This window comes from Leptinotarsa decemlineata, unplaced genomic scaffold (assembly GCF_025532065.1).
Source record: "Leptinotarsa decemlineata unplaced genomic scaffold, Ldec_3_MD MMD2_tig00002082_RagTag_RagTag, whole genome shotgun sequence".
NCBI lineage: Eukaryota > Metazoa > Arthropoda > Insecta > Coleoptera > Chrysomelidae > Leptinotarsa > Leptinotarsa decemlineata.
This window is the reverse complement of record NW_027412573.1, coordinates 3,990,990-4,010,134: the sequence shown is the minus strand read 5'-3', so window position 1 is coordinate 4,010,134 and position 19,145 is coordinate 3,990,990. Positions and strand designations below refer to the sequence as shown.

At 32.7% G+C, this 19,145-nt stretch overlaps 2 protein-coding genes across 2 annotated transcripts; one reads left to right on the top strand and one right to left on the bottom strand.

The window, feature by feature from the left end:
* Window positions 1–64: 64 nt before the first annotated feature.
* On the top strand, window positions 65–2,551 carry LOC111506875 (splicing factor C9orf78). Its single transcript, XM_023162095.2, has 5 exons — window positions 65–306; window positions 1,000–1,114; window positions 1,180–1,466; window positions 1,710–1,924; window positions 2,376–2,551. The coding sequence occupies exons 1-5, from the start codon at window positions 170–172 to the stop codon at window positions 2,507–2,509; spliced, it is 888 nt and encodes a 295-aa protein (XP_023017863.2). The 5' UTR covers window positions 65–169; the 3' UTR covers window positions 2,510–2,551.
* Window positions 2,552–5,026: 2,475 nt separating this feature from the next.
* LOC111506874 (arsenic resistance protein 2) lies at window positions 5,027–17,803 on the bottom strand. The gene is given in 16 exon segments (XM_074176710.1): window positions 5,027–5,242; window positions 5,364–5,464; window positions 6,263–6,434; window positions 6,507–6,686; window positions 6,689–6,722; window positions 7,447–7,463; window positions 7,466–7,742; window positions 9,372–9,690; window positions 9,832–10,117; window positions 10,173–10,703; window positions 11,127–11,295; window positions 11,354–11,420; window positions 15,199–15,396; window positions 16,119–16,289; window positions 17,128–17,262; window positions 17,647–17,803. Coding segments are annotated over 15 exon segments (2,673 nt in total). The 5' UTR covers window positions 17,250–17,262; window positions 17,647–17,803; the 3' UTR covers window positions 5,027–5,213.
* Between the last annotated feature and the right edge of the window lie 1,342 nt (window positions 17,804–19,145).

The following is a 19,145-nucleotide window of genomic DNA, read 5'->3' as shown; positions in this document are numbered from 1 at the left end:
AGTTTAGAAACCCCTATATTTGCAGAACAACTAACCCGACATAGAAAAGAAGAAGAGCTGTTTAGATGTCTTTTTTTCTAGGTTATGTTTGTTGGGGTCTTTGGATATTCGTTTAAAAAATTTGTTTCATTTATCGAATTCTCTTTCTGATATAGTAATAATATGTCAGATGATAATAAATGTTCTGAAAACTCAAACCAAGAGGACACCGCAGAAAAAACCGATTTTCAAAAAAAAAAAACGCAAACAACTTCGACAAAGAATAAAAACTGATGAAAGTGATGATGAAACAGTGGAGCAAGTAAGGTGAATGTAAAAAAAGTGTAAGGTTTCAAATACAAAATCTTTTTTTTTAATATTGAAATATTGTTCATTTCAATAATCACCACTGTACTAAATTGGAATCATGCTAGGGTAGAGAAGCAGACATAAATTTCAAGAATGATTTTTCCAATATTCACAGTTTCAACTACAGTTATTCACTATCATAATATTCAAATAATCGAGTTTCCAACCATTGCCTGCATAGTGCAAAATTTCCGTATTTAGATACAGAACTTGTGGTTGCATCCCAAGCAACTAGTTCCCTTGCAGCGAGAGACAGAGTACGAATCTCGTCGGCGGTCGATATTGAAGCTTGGCTTTGCAACTGACTGCCTTGGGGAGCCTCGTTCATATTCTATATTCAAGGATTGGGTCCTCTGTCAATTGCATAGATGGCGTCTTTGTAAGGTTTCTCGACCGTATTCATTTAAAGGTATACAGACTTTTAAAAGACAATCGTTGAGAAATGTTTCCTCATTAAAGTGATTCCTAAATCTTGAATAAATGGCATACGCTTTATTTTGAATAACTAGTGTAAAAATTGGAACAAAAAGAAAAAGTTCTGCACAGTGCAATACTCATACAGGATAGTAGTTTCAGTTTGTATCTGAAAGAAATGATTTTTCGTTTGTCGCTTCATATCATAGTCACTTAATGACACAGAAACATTTTCAGCTCAATACTGACTGAAATGAAAGAAATTCAGAAGCTCCGTGGTAGACCTAATGGTATAAGCATTGCTGGTTTAGCTCTAGGATCCAAAGCTGACCCTGAAGATTCTATACCAACGGTAGGCTATCTGGATATAGCTTTTGGTAATTCTTGCAACAAAAAATTAATGTTCAATTGTTTCAGAAAGATGTGTACAATGTAAATGTTGGAGGAATGATAAATATGCAAGCATTAAAAAGCGGACAGCTACAACAAGTCGATGATGCCTATGACACTGGCATAGGAACTCAATTCTCTGTGGAAACCAATAAAAGAGATGAAGACGAAGATATGATGAGGTTCATCGAAGAAGAATTATCCAAAAGGAAAGGAAAGGAGAAACTGAATAAGAATGGAGAAGTTGTTGATAAGGAACCTAAATACATTACTCCTGAAGAATCTGCCTTGCAGTCGGTACCAACACACCTTAGGTGATTGATTTTCACTCAAACTGAATCTACTTTGGAAGGATAATTTGTATTTCTAAAACATTTTAATCAGTTTGTCCTCTTTCTTCATAATTCTAGCTGAACATTTTGTATAGTTCAAAATAGTAGTATCAATAAGAACTATAGTTTTTTTTTTCAACAATAACAAGATGATGAATTGATATAATGCAAAATTTTTACATTAAAAAGTACGCAATTGTTCTCACTGACAAAAAATCTTTTAAGGGAGTCTTCAGCAAAAACATCAGAAGAGATGTTATCCAATCAAATGCTTAGTGGCATTCCTGAAGTTGATTTAGGTATCGAGGCTAAAATAAAGAATATCGAAGCTACAGAGGATGCCAAGTTGAGATTACTTTGGGAAAAACAAAACAAGAAGGACGGACCTTCACAATTCGTACCAACAAATATGGCTGTGAACTTTGTTCATCATAATAGATGTAAGATCAAAAGTTGAACTTTTAGAAAAAAAGGGATTCAAAGATTTTCCCTTCAGTTTATACATCCTCATGAATCTACTTTTCCTTACCTTCACTCAATTTTTACTCCCTATCACTCTCTTTTTCCACATAACGTTTTACATCTTTCTCTGAAACTTCATCTTTTCTAGCTGTCTCTGTACCTTATTCTACATCGCCCTTCTTGTGTGTATCTTTATTTTCATCTTCCATTCCCTTATAATATCACTTCAGCTGCCTGTCTTCCTTTCACTGCAGTTTTAAGTGTCACTTCATCTGTCTTTTTCTTTACCAACCTAATCTTGATTTTCTCTGCCTTTTTATTACTTCACGTTTCCAACACTCTGGGCTGTTTCTAGATGTTTCTTTTCGTTTTACTACTTTTCTATATTAGCATAGATTTTATTTCTTTATCATATCTAACTTGTTTCAGTCAACATTGACCAATCAGAAATTCCCAAGAAGAAAATTAAAGCGGAACCAGAATTGGAGAAGCCCAAAAAGAAGAGTGAAAAAGCTACAGACGATTATCACTATGAAAAATTCAAGAAACAGTTTAGAAGATAGTTATTAAATTATATACTTGAAATAAATTAATTTTTTTATTTACCTAAGTAAATAGTGTCTTTATTTGAAACCTCTTAAATTTTTTTCAGACTTGTGGGCATTGATTGCTGTAACTTTTCAGAATTTGAAAATATTAACGCTTGTAGGATTATACATAATGGAAGAACACATTAGCTGCTAACAGAGCCCCTATCATAATCATTCCACCCGGAATGCCCACTTATTATTACCCAGTCAACATCGCACTGCTCTTAACCAAAGCAGTTTTGACTTTCAGGGCAGCAAACTTTTTAATAAACTCTCTGACAACATGAGAAATTCTTAAAATGTACATATCTTTAAATCAAAGAACTGCTACAGTATTAGGAATCACACGTTAAAAGGTAAGACCTCGTTAGTCCTTAGCTCGCACAAGTTTCTCAACTTCTGAGAGTTGTCGTTCATATGGGGGCGACAGCTGATTAACGGAAAAACAGATTTTAAACAGACAGACAGTATTAATGAGTTTTATCTGTAATCCAATACTATACGTGTATATATGAAAGAAATATTTATTATTATATTTATGTGGTATACATAAACTGACAATTTTTTTTTAACTCAAAACGGGACGTCCATATATAACATACATATGTATGGACTCATTAAAGCACCTTTTAATAATAATAATTCCTCTTTATTATTTCCAATATTAGGTAATTAACAGTTTAATAAAAAAAATGTTTATTACAGGAAACTAAAAGACGAAGTTCAGTTTATTTTCATCTGAGAGCGATAAAAATAACCTGTTCTTCCACTTGACCTCGACAGTGGTTAATGTGAGTAATTATCAAATTATATGCAACATATTATATTTTTAGTCGTATTCATATTTTTCGAAGGAACAAATTTGCTTCAATAAAGATGGTGATGATTTTAAATAAGAGTGAAATTCTTGACACGTTTTGTTTATATTGATCTTCGTTATCAACATCGCCTTCAGAACTGAAACCTGCAAGTGATTTTTTTCAGACGTCCACAATTTATTTATTAAAAAAATATTCTCTCTACTGGAGCATTTTTACCAGGTAGACATAAAATATATTCAATTAAAATACAAAAATTTTCATGTTGCAAATTTTGGTTCGAAAGTGTTTGAATACTTCCACCCAACAAGTTTCTGTGTGAACTTTAGAATTATTCCGGTCTGTAATTTTTTGTGGACTGATGTAGTTTACAATTAATGAAAATTCGTCAAATACTTCTGTATCTTAGTACTGTCAATATATCCCTTTTCAATCAATACATCCAATGCTTTTTGTACATCTTCCCAGGCAGGTACTTTTTCAGAATCTGACCAATAAAATATGTCCATTTCTCTAGTAAGAAAATTAGTCCATTCTTCCAAATATTCACGACTTGTTTTATTAAATTCTGTAGCTGTTCTTTTCATAAAATCTTCATAAATATCATCTTTCAGTTTTATGATTAAATTACTGATACAGTTTTACCTTTAACCTTCAAAACAGCTTGGCGAAAACTTGCTGACTGAGCTTGTAAAAAACAAAGCCATAATTCAGATGTAGGATCTTCAAAAAAGTCTTTTATTGATTTGGGACATTTTTCAATGCTCAAAAAATTATTCTTTAACGGCTGGTACATTTTCAAAACTCTCTCCAAAGCAGGCATCAGCGTAAGCCAGGGAGATCTGCTGTAGTCGAGCATTTTGTTGATGTTCTATTTCAGCTTCAGCACAAAATTCCTTTAGAGCTTCAACTCCAAACGTTTAAATATAAAAAATTTATATATTTTTACAATAATGCTTTCGTAATCTAAAGGAAGGCCGTCTGCAGCAGATTTTATAGCATTGTGAAACATATGGGCTCCACATCCGATACCTATCAACGTTTTTTTAGAGATGATTTTAGAAAACGGGACTATTTTACATCCCAGATCATTATTTGGGGACAACGGGACAGATAGTCGAATAAATGGACAATCCCCTTCAAAACGGGACGTCTGGTCACTTTAAGTATACATCTGTTTATGTTTCATCATATATTTTTTCTACATATTTTTTATTTTATAACATTATCTATTTTAGTATAGTTACATTTCTTTTCAATATTGTACATTGACTTTTTCATTTGCACTTCTGCTCCTGTGGTTATACAGATCAATCTGGGTAAATAGATTATTATTATAGTTAATATTCTTTCTCAAAAATCTTTATATTTTTCCTTGGGGTTTTTAATACTTATAGATGACTTTCGCTACAACGAGAAATTTGTTTTGCTACACAAACTGAACCTATTATTCGAACAATTAAAGTAGACTTACTTGTTTATTGAGTTTTAAATACTGACATCTTCAAAATTTCCCTCGGTTTTATGAATAGGACCTTTCCAGATTTATTTTGAAAATAAACCTCTTGCAGGATACAGATGTTTTCTAGAAGAAACCAGCTGAATAGGTCAGTTGGGGGTTATGCATTCATTTCATTTGAAAAAGAATGCTTTCTAAGAATTACATAGACCATTTATATTTCGTCAAAGTGATTTATTTCGCATATTTGCAAACAAATATTCTTACGTTTATACTTCACAAATAAAGCACACTATAAAAATTAACGGGTTCATTAAAACTGTCACCACACAAATAGTTAGACCTAATTATTAGATGAACTCTTCTGGTTCTCTTGGTGCGTCTAAATCCCTGTAGTGAATTACAGGCCTAAAATCTCCAGGTGCTCCCCTAAAAATAAAAAAAATATGATTCAAAAATGTGGTACATTGAATATAAGTGTTTTTATCATGCTCTTAATGAAAATTTCATTATATTTATTGAAGTATGTAAACTAAATTGAAAATCATACCTAGTTCGTGGCTGGTAGCCCCTTGACCTTTGGGGAAAGCCTTGGTTGAAATATGGAGGAGGCCTTCCGTATCCAGACCACCATAACCGCCACCACCAAAGCTGTAATGAAGTCAAAAATCAATTATACATGAATTCTAAATAATGAAGGACAATGACATTTCCTTTATTACGAAGACACCATCTATGGGATTGACGGAGAACTAAATCCTCGAGCATCAAAAGTCTTCGCAAAAGGAGATGTCAATCGCCCTTCTTTACTCAGGTTTGTCCTTTACTTGCTACAGGAGAAAGTGAATGTGAACAAAAAAAAACTTTCTATTTGGTGTATCACAGGGATCTGTTTTGGGACTGTTCATTCTAGTAACCTCGTTGGGACAAATTAGGCATTTATATCAAAACTACAGGTGCAATTCTGATTTTGTCTAGTTATACGAAAATATAAAAAACAACTTGGATTTTGAAAAAAATTTAAAAATTTTTTAATTTTCCGCCATAAATTCAAAGAAAATTAATTTTGACTACATGGGAGTTACAATCGATAAAAATCTCATATTAAGTTGAAGACTTATTTGAAAAACCAGAAAGTGATTACCAAAATTCAAGTCTCTCTAAATTCTGTATTTTGCATTAATACAATAACAAATGAATTATGGAATTGTCTTGGGAATAAATTGGTAAAAAATTTCACTTGAGAAATTATTATGTTCTGGAGATTTTAACTGAAGCCTTAAGTAATAAGAATTGTTCATATTCAACTGAAAATCTATATACAGTGCATTTTAGTTAAGCAAATTGTGAAATACATCAACTTTAGTTTCCAAGAGGGCACGTTTCTACAAACAATTCAACCCATACTCAACACTTCAAAATAATAGTCTCACACAATGTAACACTCACCTGTGACCACCACCATAGCTAGGAGCATCATCTCTTTTCGTCTGCGGAGCTTCCGCCAACATAGGTCTTTTCGGATCCCTGAGGTAATTGTTAAAGAACTCGACTTCCTTCCTCACCTCTTCAATCTTTTCCGCATGCTTATTGAATATATGTTTTCGGACAAAGTCTGGGCCTAAAACAAAAAAACAATATTAGCCAAGTGAGTAGCATTCTTCAAATCCAGTTACAGAAGGAAATTACTTACCTTTAAACTTCTTCCCAGACAACGGACACAACCATTTATCTTTGGCCAATTCTCTTGTATTGGCCTGCACAAACTTGTCAATCTCCGTGTCAACGTCTTTCAAAGCCAAGCCTACAAGCTTGGATTCATTCTTGTCTTTTTCTTCTTTCGGCTTCTCTGGTAAGAAGGCCACCATTTGGTCTCGATTGGAGCCCCGATAAATTGTGTCATGTCAGTCTAAAAAAGCAAAGGATATGTCATGTTATTATAACTATATTCCAATTGAAATCAGAGTGAAAGTAAACCATTCAAACTTTGTCATAGAAAAACTCCAGACACTTCTGAATTTCAGTAACAATCACATGTTAATCTTTTGTCATGAATATGCATGAATAATAATGTGTTATTGACCTTATTTAATTACTTTTAAGTAGTCTAGTATTTAGAATAATGGCTCAGCAAATATGCAATAGGACTGCTAGAAAAATTGACAAAGATGTGTCAATAGTCTGGAGTAAACTATTTTCCATAACAATAATAATGGAATAAATAATAATAACTGTAATTTATGGAACAAAATTACAATGAGCAATCAATGCTATTATTCTCAATGTAGTTGCAAATGATGTGTTTTCTGTATGAGTAGCTGTTTATGTTGCAATATAGGAGATTAATTATTTTGGACGTTTATGTGCTGGATATTATTGTTTACTGGTTTTGTTGGAGAGATGGAGCCTTCAGATCCAAGATCGAAGATAAGTATGTAAACACGGTGACCGGAAAAGACAGCTGTGGTATCTACATTGAAATTGTTTACAAATCTGTTTCTCAATTTTGAATTAGTCCTGTCTATCAGTGTTTATCGGATTATTCAGTTCATTGACATATAAGTTGATGATAAAGTCATGAACTGTTAGGGCTTGGTGAAGAAAGTCACTCAACTACTTCTACAAACACTCACCTTTGACGTTGGTGGGGCCCCCTCGCGTGCAATATACCGCACCTGTTTGGCATCTCATCCTCATTGGGGTAGTCGCAGTGGTTGTAGTAATCAACGGAATGAACAATCCTCAAATAGAGAATAATGCGATCCAAGACAGAAATCAAAGTTTCGTCTCTTTCTACTGTGGAAGTTACATCTTGCGATTCTGAAGTAGGTTCAAGGCCTAGCAGCTCTTCTTCTTCCGCGCTGGCTTCTTCGATTAAGTAATCGGTAATGTTGTGGAGGACTGGGTTGTTGGAGACCAATCCAAAGGTCTGGAAAATGAATCAAAAATACAGTAATTAGAAATTATCAAGTTTATTTTTGTGATTTGTTCACAGAACATGTCAATGTGTACTTGAAAAATAATGCAATTGATGGATATGAGGTCAGATCGAACTATTCATCTGTGAATGATGGTGTACCACAGGGCTCAATTCTGGGACATGTTTTATTTTTGTTGTTTCTCAATGAAATTTCTGACAGTGCTTCTTCATATCTAACAAGAACGATTCCCCACTAGAAAGCGATTGTACTGAAATAGTAAATAATCTATTCACATGGTGCTATTCAAATAATCTATGTTTCAATGCAAATAAGACTAGCATGATACGAGTTCACACAAGGCAAAGTAATTGTGAAACTTTTGCAATCAAAATTAACAATATGCAAAGCACAAACAGAGACAATGTGAAGTTTCTTGGTGTACATTTGGTAGAGAACCTGGATTAGAAGAAACACTGAAAATTTAATATCAAAATGATCATCAATCGCTTACTTGATCTATAATAATGAGAAGATTTTAAATAAAGGACAACTCATCATGTACTATCAGCCTGAAATTGAATCTCGACTAATATAATATATTGTTTTTGGGCTAACTCAACTATCTTTCCAAAAATCTGTTTTTCACAAAAACGAATACTATGCTGCATGGCTAGCAAACCTCCAACATTCTCAAGTAGATCGTTGTTCAAGGATTATCAAATTATGTCAGTGTACACCATATATATATACTTTTGAAATGTCTCCATATGTCTATAAACATCAGAACGAATTCACAAACTAATTTTTTCATTGCAAAATTAATACAAGGCAAAAAATGAACTACATGTGCCATTTGACAGACATGAGGTTATTAAGTGTTCACCATATATTAAAATCTTTATTATTAGGAAAAGCATACTATTCATTGGATGAGTTTTCCATAAACCAATAATAGAATAAGATATAAGGTACGTTACTTGAGACATTATGTTTGTTTGTGAACTACACTGAGACTTGACTATTTATTCATATACAATGTAAACTGTCAATGAAAATAAACAAAAAAAAATAGTCGTTAGTATTTATCACCCTTTTTTAGGGGATCTTTTATCAATATATAATGCTCATTTTATAGTTAAGCCTCCCACACATCTTAAAAATGGATATGTATCCTGTATTGACAATCTTTGTGTTATGACAAGACCCCATCAGTTTCTGAAAACTACCCTCAATTCTTGAGAATCAAAACAACACAATCAAAAGTAGGTTCCAAAATGAAACTGGGTGCGAATTTTGTGAAAAAAATATGAAAATTTTCGAAATCAACTCCAGCAAGAAACGTAGGAAAAAGTTCATGATCATGCATGCCCCATTTAGGTTACGAGGCTTTCTCAGAATTCCTTTAAAATTATTTTGAGCTTGGCTTCGCAAAAAAACTATGATAATTATTGCTACACCCAGCCTGGAACCTACATCCTTCAAGAACTTATGTGTTCAAATACCAAGTGAGATTTTAATTATGAAAACTACTCAGCATATGACATAAATGGATGTAGTAGCTACCTGGTCAAATAGTTTATTTAGTTTAGGCCACAACACCAAAATGAAATTTGTAGGTGAGGCTATGTAGCACTTACCGGTTGAGGTTTCTCCTTATCTTCAGCGTCAAGCCATAAAACGGCTTTATTGTCCAAGTTCAAAGCAACCCTGGCCGATATCCTAATGTCGGAGCGAACGACTTGCTTGTGAGCCGTAATGCCGTTTATCGGTCTGATGCGTCTACTCAGATCTCTGTTGACGATGGCCCCCAGTTCACACTCCCTCAGCCTTATGTTGTTCAGATTCCAACAGATCTCTTTGATGTTCACCTCCCGTTTGAAAGTGACCCACCCACGGCGCAGCCATCTCCTTTCTGGTTGAGGATCGGCCAATGCCACGCGGAGAAAGCCCTCGTACCTATGGAATATTGAACTTTAATGAAGAGCAAATAATAAAGTAATAAATAGTTTATCATTGTGTTTGGGTGTCTTTTTTAGTGGAATATCCCACTTTAGACAAAAACCTGATTATGTTAGTAGATTTGACAGCACTACATACCTAGAGCACATAGCCTCAATTTCTTGTCTCGTAATAGTTGGGGCCAGATTCCTCAAAAATATCGAAGTGGTTTTGTGAAGAGATTTAGGTTTCTCGGGCTTGTTACTGTCATCATCAACAGAATGAATATCGTCTTCCTTCTTTTTCTCTCCTTCTCCCTCTTTTTCGATTTCTTTTTCCTTCTCCTCTTTCTCCCCTTTATTATCTTCATTTTCACTGTCGCTACTACTGCTGGAAGAACCACTGCTACTTCCAGAGTAAGATCTTTTGCGCTTCTTCTCCCTCTCTGAAAACAATATTAAATTATACCTTATATCAAGAATAAACCAGGTATCACTTACTTTTCTGTTTGGGTTCTTCTTCGGGCTTTTTTGCCTCTTCCACAATATCCATCTTTTCTGTTTTATCATCGCCTTCTTCATCTTTTTCCTCTTCTCCCTCCTCAACTTTCTTCTCTTCCTTTTCCTCATCTTTCGTTTCGCCCTCAATCATTCTATCGTCTGCAGATGTATCATCCTTCTTTTCTCCACTTTCATTATCTTTCTCCTTCTTACTCTCTTCACTTATAGCCTTCTCATTATCTTTTTTTTCACTTTCTTCGTTTGGCTCAGAGTCCATGTCCACCTCTCCGTCTTCCTCTTTGTCATCTTTATCATTCTCACTTTTTTCTTTATCGTCTTTATCTTCCTTCTCTGTGTCATCCTCTTTCTCACCCCTATCTTTATCTTTAGTGTTGCCATTTGCCTTTTCAGCTTCTTTATTGTTTGTACCAGGTTCCTCTTTCAAAACAATGGTTTCGCCATCTTTGATCTCCTTGGGTTTGTCGCTGTCAGCATCTTTGGTTTTGAGTTCTCTATATTTTTGTTCCATTTCTGGAAAAGTATAATAACATACAAACCAAAACTAATAACATGTTGAACAATTCCTTCTAAGTTTGTGAAAAATAAATACAATAAAACAAACGACAGGAAGGCAATGGAACTAAGGTGACAAAAACAAAGTAAGCAAAAAAACCAAACTATTAAGTAACTTGCAAATACAAGGAAAACGAGGAATCACAGGTGAAAACAAGATAAAGAAATACTATTGAAGTTGGTTTACAAACTGAGACATTACTTTTTCTGTGACAAATTTGAATATTATGTGAGCACTTGTAATGTAAATGTAGACTTATTTTTAGACTTAGGACTGTAGCGTATTTGTTCACAGGATACATAATTAAGTAAATTGTGTAGTTACATAGTCTCCACAGCTTCTTTCATTACTAACAATCAATAAAAATAATATGGCTTAACTTACCTTCATACTCTTGTTCGAGTAACGCGAGATCTTCATCTGTTCCCCTTCCAACTTGATAACGACAGTATCTAACAACTTGAGTAGCTCGTTGGTTTTGGCGCAATCTACCGTAACGCCGTCTATCTTTCCTGCCTTTAGCAAGTCTAGAAACACTTCCACCCTCCTCTGTAATGAAAATAGACATTTTTAACATGCTAAATTTTATATAGAACTAATTAGTTACCTTCAGGGCTGCCTTTTGCTCGGCTTTTCTATTCACCGCTTCCTCCGGATGGTACTTAAGTCTAAACCTAAAAACACAATCATAAAAGAAACAATTAGTGGTGGCTTTTGGTGACGTTGCAGAAATTTTAAATTCATTCAGACCATTCACACAAAGCAGGCAAATAGTTTACGAGTGTTGATTAAAGAGACAAATTCTTTTTGCATTCACAGAAACTTTCTGTAACACTTTCTTTTTCTTTACTTCACTAGATTGTTTGATTTTAGCACATCATGATTAACATTTGAGAACTATGCATCAAATTTCAGTTTGAGATGGTTCATATTTCCTGAGAAGTTTGCTTTGTGAACAGTTGAAAAAAAAATTAAAATCAGTTCTTACAAGTTGTTCGCAGTATCATTTTTCTACCAGAGTAGAATGTTTGTGTGTAAAATGTATATATACTGAGTGTTTCATTTGATATTCCTAATTTTGGGAAATTTTCTGTAAAACTGGAAATGCTACAAAAACATTTTTTATCCAATCAGTCTATAATGTGATACCATTTGAACCACCAAAATTCCACATGATATACCAGATACACAATTAAAAGAAACTTTTTAACACTTTCTTCAAAATATATAACTCTTGCCTGTGAGAAAACCCTTAGAAAAAAATTTGGTTTCCGAATAATTGTTGTTGACTATGCTTTGTTTTTTAAACATTTTTTTACTTTGTCCATGTAACACCCTACTTTTTATTTATATTTTTATAATGCTTTGTCAATAAGAAATCCTTCTTGAGACAAAGTATATTTTGCATTGAAATCAAAGTTATTAGTGATTGAATATATGCAAAATTGTTTAAGGTATTCAGTTTTACAAACTGGCTTTACTCCTCTGGACAGTCCTCCTTTGGAGGCTAAAGTTCTATCAATTCAAGTAACCTGTGACAGTTTTCTTTGGAACACAAATATGTTAATTGCAAAACACATTTTACCAACTTAAACAGCTTAGTGAATGTTCAATGTTAGTGTTCAATGAAAAAGACGATTAATAATTTTGATACCACTCTAGCTGTAGAAAGAAAAATACATAGCAATTATCCATTTCACTCTGCAATTTATAAATCAAAATTGAACGCTGCATTCTTATTTAATTTTTTATATTTTTTCCAATAATTCACAAGCAAGAAGCTAAGATATAAATAAAAATGAATACTTTTTGATCACTCAGTACAACGAAAGTAGCAACTCCAACGAACTAGTGGAATCGTGAAAGAATCAGAGCAAAAAAAATTCAAAAATACAATTCCCATCAAAACAATTGTAAATTCAGATATTTACTTTCCGAATACTGTTTATGTGACTTCCATTATTTAATAAATTTTTGTAGTATGTATTAGTTTAGTTTATTTTTTCATGTTCAAATGGACAAATTTTTTACCATAATTTTTATTTGTTTTGCTATTAGTATGTATTCTTTCATTAATAACATATACTAAACGATTTTCAAACTGAAATAAAATTAACTCGGAAAAATTAAATTGTCTCCTTAAACTTCTCTTCTCCAAACAACTCGATCAGTTTTACAATATCGAAACATAAACCGCGAGCAAACGGAAACAAAACAGAAAAAATCATTCATGCAAGAAAGCGGCCGTAACTACCCACTTACGAAATGTAACCAGAAAAGTTGCGCTCGCTTTCGCCATCCACACAAGTCGTTACAGTCACAAGTTGACTTAGCTCTGCTGTAAATCTCACCTGTTTCGAATTACCCTAAACAATGAACGCGAGAGCTCGTGCATTGCGCGCACGGCCTTTTATCAACGGAAAACAGATAAAATTCCACATATTTGTGTATTTGCATATCATTTAACTTTTCGATTTAAAAAACGCGAATGATTTTCCTTTGTCGGAGCACACAAGTCGCATAATTATATTTTATGAGGACTTCAGCTCGGCTCTCGCTGTGGAGAAAAAGGTGTGTAAAATAACATTGCAATGAAGGGATTGGGGTTGGTAAAGGGGGCATCTAAAAACATAACTCTTCTCAAAACTGCCTACAAAATTTGTTAGGCCTGACAAATTTGTTGGTCCTGGTTGAGGTGTATGAATGTTTCAACAATGGTCCGGGGAATGAAAAGCACATGTACCATTTTTGATTGATGTAGGACAAATCTACTGTTTCTGATTTGGCAGAAAGACAGAACATACCCAAGATCTATTGCTCAAACGTTGAAATTACAGATAAAAAATACAGTTTCTATCTAATTCTCGCTTAAAGTATTCAATATTCAAATTTAAGATTAGTTATTAATGAACACAGGTAGAAATTCAAACATTTTGGCTTTCCATTCCCTGTACTTTTCCTGAAAATATATCTGCGAAGAAATTGTACAAATTCAATTTGAAATCGTTTGTTATAGGAGTGTTCTGTTAAAATTATAGAAAAAAGTTTGAATCTTGAACAAAATGTAATACTTTCACCGAACCATGATTTAAAAAGTCATTTTTGGAGGATTATTGCAAAATAAAAAATATAAATTTGTATTTTGTTGTGATAGCACAGTCAGTTTGTTTTATTGTTATGGTATTTCATTTTATAAAAACTTTGTGTCCTATTAGTCAAAATATAACTTGATAAAATTAAATGAGTACGAAAATATTGGTGGAAATCGCCAAAAAAATAAATGTGATTTTTGGCTCAAGACTTTTAGATTTTCTTAACAATTTCTTTCGGTTCTTACGTAAGATCTTGGAAGCAAATGTGAATTAAACTAAACCCATTTTCTTTCAAAAACTAGTTTTTGAAAGAAAATGGGTTTAGTTTCTACAAAGTTTTATCTGAAAGTTGTCATTTACTAGAAAACTGCAAGCAAAATATTCATTGTTTTGCTGCTAAAGACCAAGTCATACAAACCCTGTTGATGGAAACTATGTAGTCCATGTATTTTAACTGCTCTAATTCTAATGTTATTTATTTCCCCAAAAAAGAAAATTTTCATATGAATTTTTAATTTTCAATTTGAAATGTGTTTTACAGTAAAACTACTTTTCCTGGGTTATAATAATACAAGGCACCATACACAGGAACCCACAAGAATTATTGAAAAAATTGCTCCAAAATTTTCTTAAACGTTCATAATTTATTTTGAAAAATAGAAAAATAAATTCAAATAAATGAAGCATCTTATTGAAGTTTCATTGTAGGATTTTCTAACACATCCATACATACAAAAACGGGAATAATAGTAAACCACTTATTAACCAGATCAATGCATTTATCTTCAGGAACATTAAATTCTTGTTTGTTTATTTTAGTTATTTAATTTTATAATTAATGTTCAAAGAAACGCTTTTACAAGATCATCGACAATAGTTACAGTGAGTTTTTGATATGTTATTAAATGTACTATATATGATTTCTTTTGAATTTTTCATGTTATCTTCAACAGATATATCAAAATAGTGGCACGTACTGAGAGTGCTTTTACATAGAAGATGATTTGAAGGGACAAAATAATTTATATTATTGCAATTCGACAAATTTCTTAGAAACAGAGATTTCTCTGGAAGATTCTTGGAAACAGAGTTTTCTCTCAAAGAGATTCACTGTTCAACTCCATTAATCAAAACAATTGCTCCAATTCTAATAATAATTTCATTAGTTTTTCTCCAATTACCAATTATATGCATTTCTAGATAAAAAAACTCTAACCAATATAAAAATCTCAGTTGATCCACGTTTCTACAAAAGATTTCAAACTGAATTAAAAAACTAGACATACACCATCAACTCAAACATGTAAATATCAACCCTACACATACAACTAATCTAGGAGGTACTCGTATAGAAACTTACCATTCATCATCTTTGTGCGCAACGAAAAACTCATTGAGTTGCTGCCTCTGAAACTCCAATTTATAATCATTATATTTCTCGATAGCTTCGCTATCGGAAATGTTATCATCCTGGGTGGCCAGGAAGGCCTTGAAAGACATCATCGGCGGTTGTTGCCCCTCCATCTGGGATGAGGAGGGTTCTCTGAAGAAATAACCTCTTTAAATTAGAAACAGCAAATGTTAGTAAATGTGAATGTTAGTTCTCTGTTTTTAACTCAAAACGACATCTGGAGAAAAAAACCATGCATGAAATAAAATAAAATGGTTTTTAGTTGGGTTAGGTTAGATCACAAGAGTTCTACTAGGGATTCAAACATTTCATTGTTTTTCTAATCAGCTACAGTATAACATAATAATGAAGAAACTGACTATGAAAAAGTTTTTTTTGTATAATTCCTGTAAACGAAGGAACATTATTGAACAAAACCAATGTTGAACACTTTTTCATAAAATCGTCATTCAGAAAATGCATGCTCTAAAAAATTAATTTTTATGTGACACAACTTCTGAAAATATATCTTTCTCATATATACGATATTCATGCAAAATGAACCAGTATGAAATCTGACATTTGAAGGAATGAGAGCAGTTTTACAAATTTCATTCAACAAAAAACTGCTGTAAAAATGAACCTCATTAAACCTCTTATTCTTGCACTTCCAGAAAGGAAGCACCTCGGGAACCAGTTCTTTGGCCACTCTCATTCATCACATACAGAAGGAATCTACTACTAAAACTAAAATCGAATCAAGCGGATGAGAAATGAATTAATTATCATTCAATAATAATATAGTTGAATAATGCTTTTTAGGTTTCAGACCAACTGTAAAATTTCATACCAAGCCTTCATCGCAACAAAATAACCTGAGAAAATCATACCTGTGAGGTTGTTGATGATACGAGCCATAGTGGTTGTAATAATTATCCCCTCCACCACCTCCATAATAGTCGTGTCTTATTCTTTTTGGGGTCGGTTCCAAACTGGGAGAGTATCCTCTATCACGTACTCCGCTGCGATATTCTCTTGGCCTTGGTCGAGACCATGAATCCCTAAAGAAATCCATCGATAATTGAAAATGAAAAGACAGGTCATAAATATAAATTATTCGCCGTTTTTGAAAAATATATCATCATTTTTATCAATGTATCAGTCCACAAAATCTTTGAGAAACTGCCCGGAACTGATATTACGAATATTATACAAAACCATTATACATGTTATATAGTAAAAGATTTTTGTAATTCACAGTTTTTACCCAATGGATACAGATCTCATAAATTGTGACTTAAAGAGTCTTATTTAGAAAAATAATATTTTAAATGAAATAAATTTAATATGTAAACACTGTTTCTGTTGTCTATAGAGAGAAAGCGAGATTCATCTATCTAATTAAAAAATAACACAGATTACCCAGAAGGAAACAGATCTTTATAAATATCAAAAGGTTCTTCTTCCATCAAAAATTTCTCTAAGAAGCTTTCTACCAGAATCAAATGAAGCAGATGGTTTGAAAGGAATAGTATTTATTCAATTAAAATTGACACTGACAATGGAAGTTGTCATGAATGAAAAATCAACAACAGCTCAGAAATGAATGTCATACTGAATGAATTCTCAATTGCTCTACTCAAAATGAGAACAATTTATAGATGACTAGTGAGAATAAATTGAAACCATTTCATGGCAGTAGAATGGACATGTCCTGTTATTTTGAATGTGATGGGAATAGCACACTTTCCAGGACTAGAGTTTATTCCCTAATATGTCTGTACAAAAACCACAACTTCACACCAGTAAATAGCTAACCGGGGGCAGGTAAACAGGATCTTGATTAGGAATCCTTATAAAGTTCAGATATTTACTAAAGAATAATAATGGTGTATATACCTTTCGCTCCAGTCATCCCTTGGTCTCGCAACTCTATCTGTGCCTCTGTAACTTGCCTCTGCGCGTTCACCGCGGAATTTATCCCTCCTTTTTCTGTCGTATTCATCATCACTGTCAGCCATTCTTAAAAGTTTTCTGTGATAATAAGAAAACAATTATTAGTAATTAAAGACACTGTGAAGAATTCTCATTGATTGAAATATCTGAAACCCTTTAATTATCAGTATCCAAGCCAGAAAAAAGTCTTTTTAGAAATGAATAAAAAGGTGTGAATGTTTATGAAACCGTTGACCTCTTTTCAATATCTGTGAAAAAAGAAATATTGAGGGCAAATCAATCTGATGGTTTAGGCAAATTATTTCGCTCTATCACTTGACGTATCCACAAAGTAGTTTTTGGATAGTGTTCGATGTATCACTATTATGAATGACATCGACCTAACCTCAAAAACGGTATCACTATTTCAACCAAAGTAAGCTAAAGGTTCTTTACTCCTTGCATCGAGCAGCATGTACTTACTATTAGTCAGAATGCTGCAATATTCCCAATATTTTGTCCACAAAAAATAATATTCTAAATTTTCAAGGGAACCCAGCAAAAGCAACGCTTAATTTACACGCCCTAGAAATTTCTTCTTCTCTGCTTCTTGTTTAAATTTTCAATGCATCAGCTTTTACGACTATCCAACAACAGTTTTAGCTCTCTCGGAATAGATTTAGTAACATCTCCTTCCTTTTGATCTCAGTGAATGTGGAGTGTCAGAAAGATAATTCAATATTTATACAATTCCGAAAGGTGGGAGTTAGGTAAGAAACTACCTGTAAAAGTGGTTATTCAATCAATGAGAGGTAAAGATAGGTTAATGCTTGCAAGTTAGGTAGTAAGTTGTCTCTGGTAGTAATTTCTCTAAATCACTTTTGTCTTCTGCTGAATTCTCTGAAAATCAAGTTTACCCAAATATGCATTATACATATATCAGTGAGTCTTTTCTTTAACTGAAATAAGCCACTCATACGTGCGATGTTTACAAACTTGTGATAATTCACAACGAACGTTTAACATATAAAATCTTTTAAAAAATGACAATTTTATTCATCCACCGATTATCACCCAAATGACCTAGAGCAGATAAATATGGAATTATACCTATAAAAAGTATATCAGGGTTTGAAATCAATATATATTTTTTCACAAAATTCTTATAATAATTATTATACTTGAATGTAATGAATTTATGTTTCACTTCAATAAAATCAAGCTTATGAAGCATGTGTATAATCTAAGTCTTGCAACATTGTAAGGTCAACTTTGGCTATCCGCACGACTTTGTTAATAGATCCAATTCAGAAAGTAGAAATATTTGAAATTTATTATCAATCGAATGAATCAAGGAATTATAAAACATACATAATACATGTCATTGTAATATTTTAACTATATTGTCCCCAAATATGGATGTCTGGAATAATTCATTTCAACTTTTCCAAATATATCGCCTCTGGAAATTATTGAAATTTCATTGAAGGTTCAGTTTAGTAAAATTTTAAGAAATCGTAGAGTAATGGAAGAGTTTCACAACCTTTTCAAAGAGATGATGATATATGGTCAGATTAAATCTAATAGTAAATGATAGTCACTCAACCGTGTTCAAAAAACATAAAAAATGACATTACATTCAATTATTGACTATCAGTAAAATAATAAAAGTTTATGTTTTGACCAATTCTATTTGAGTTTGATTTCAACTATTTTAGGGTAACCGTTCTCAATTTGACGAATTGTAATTTGAAATTATTACAGTCGCTCAATTTAAAGAACCCATACGTCATGCAAAAAAGCTGGTCAAAACTCTAAAGTAGGCATGCTGAATAATTTTTTCTGTATTTTTTAGTCTCGCCACAAACCATTTTCATTCGTGTTCTTTCGTAAACAAAACATGAAGCAACTTTCGAGTAATTGTTATTATTAGAAAAAAATGACAGCTGACAGTCGATAGCAAAATATTCACATGAAAATAC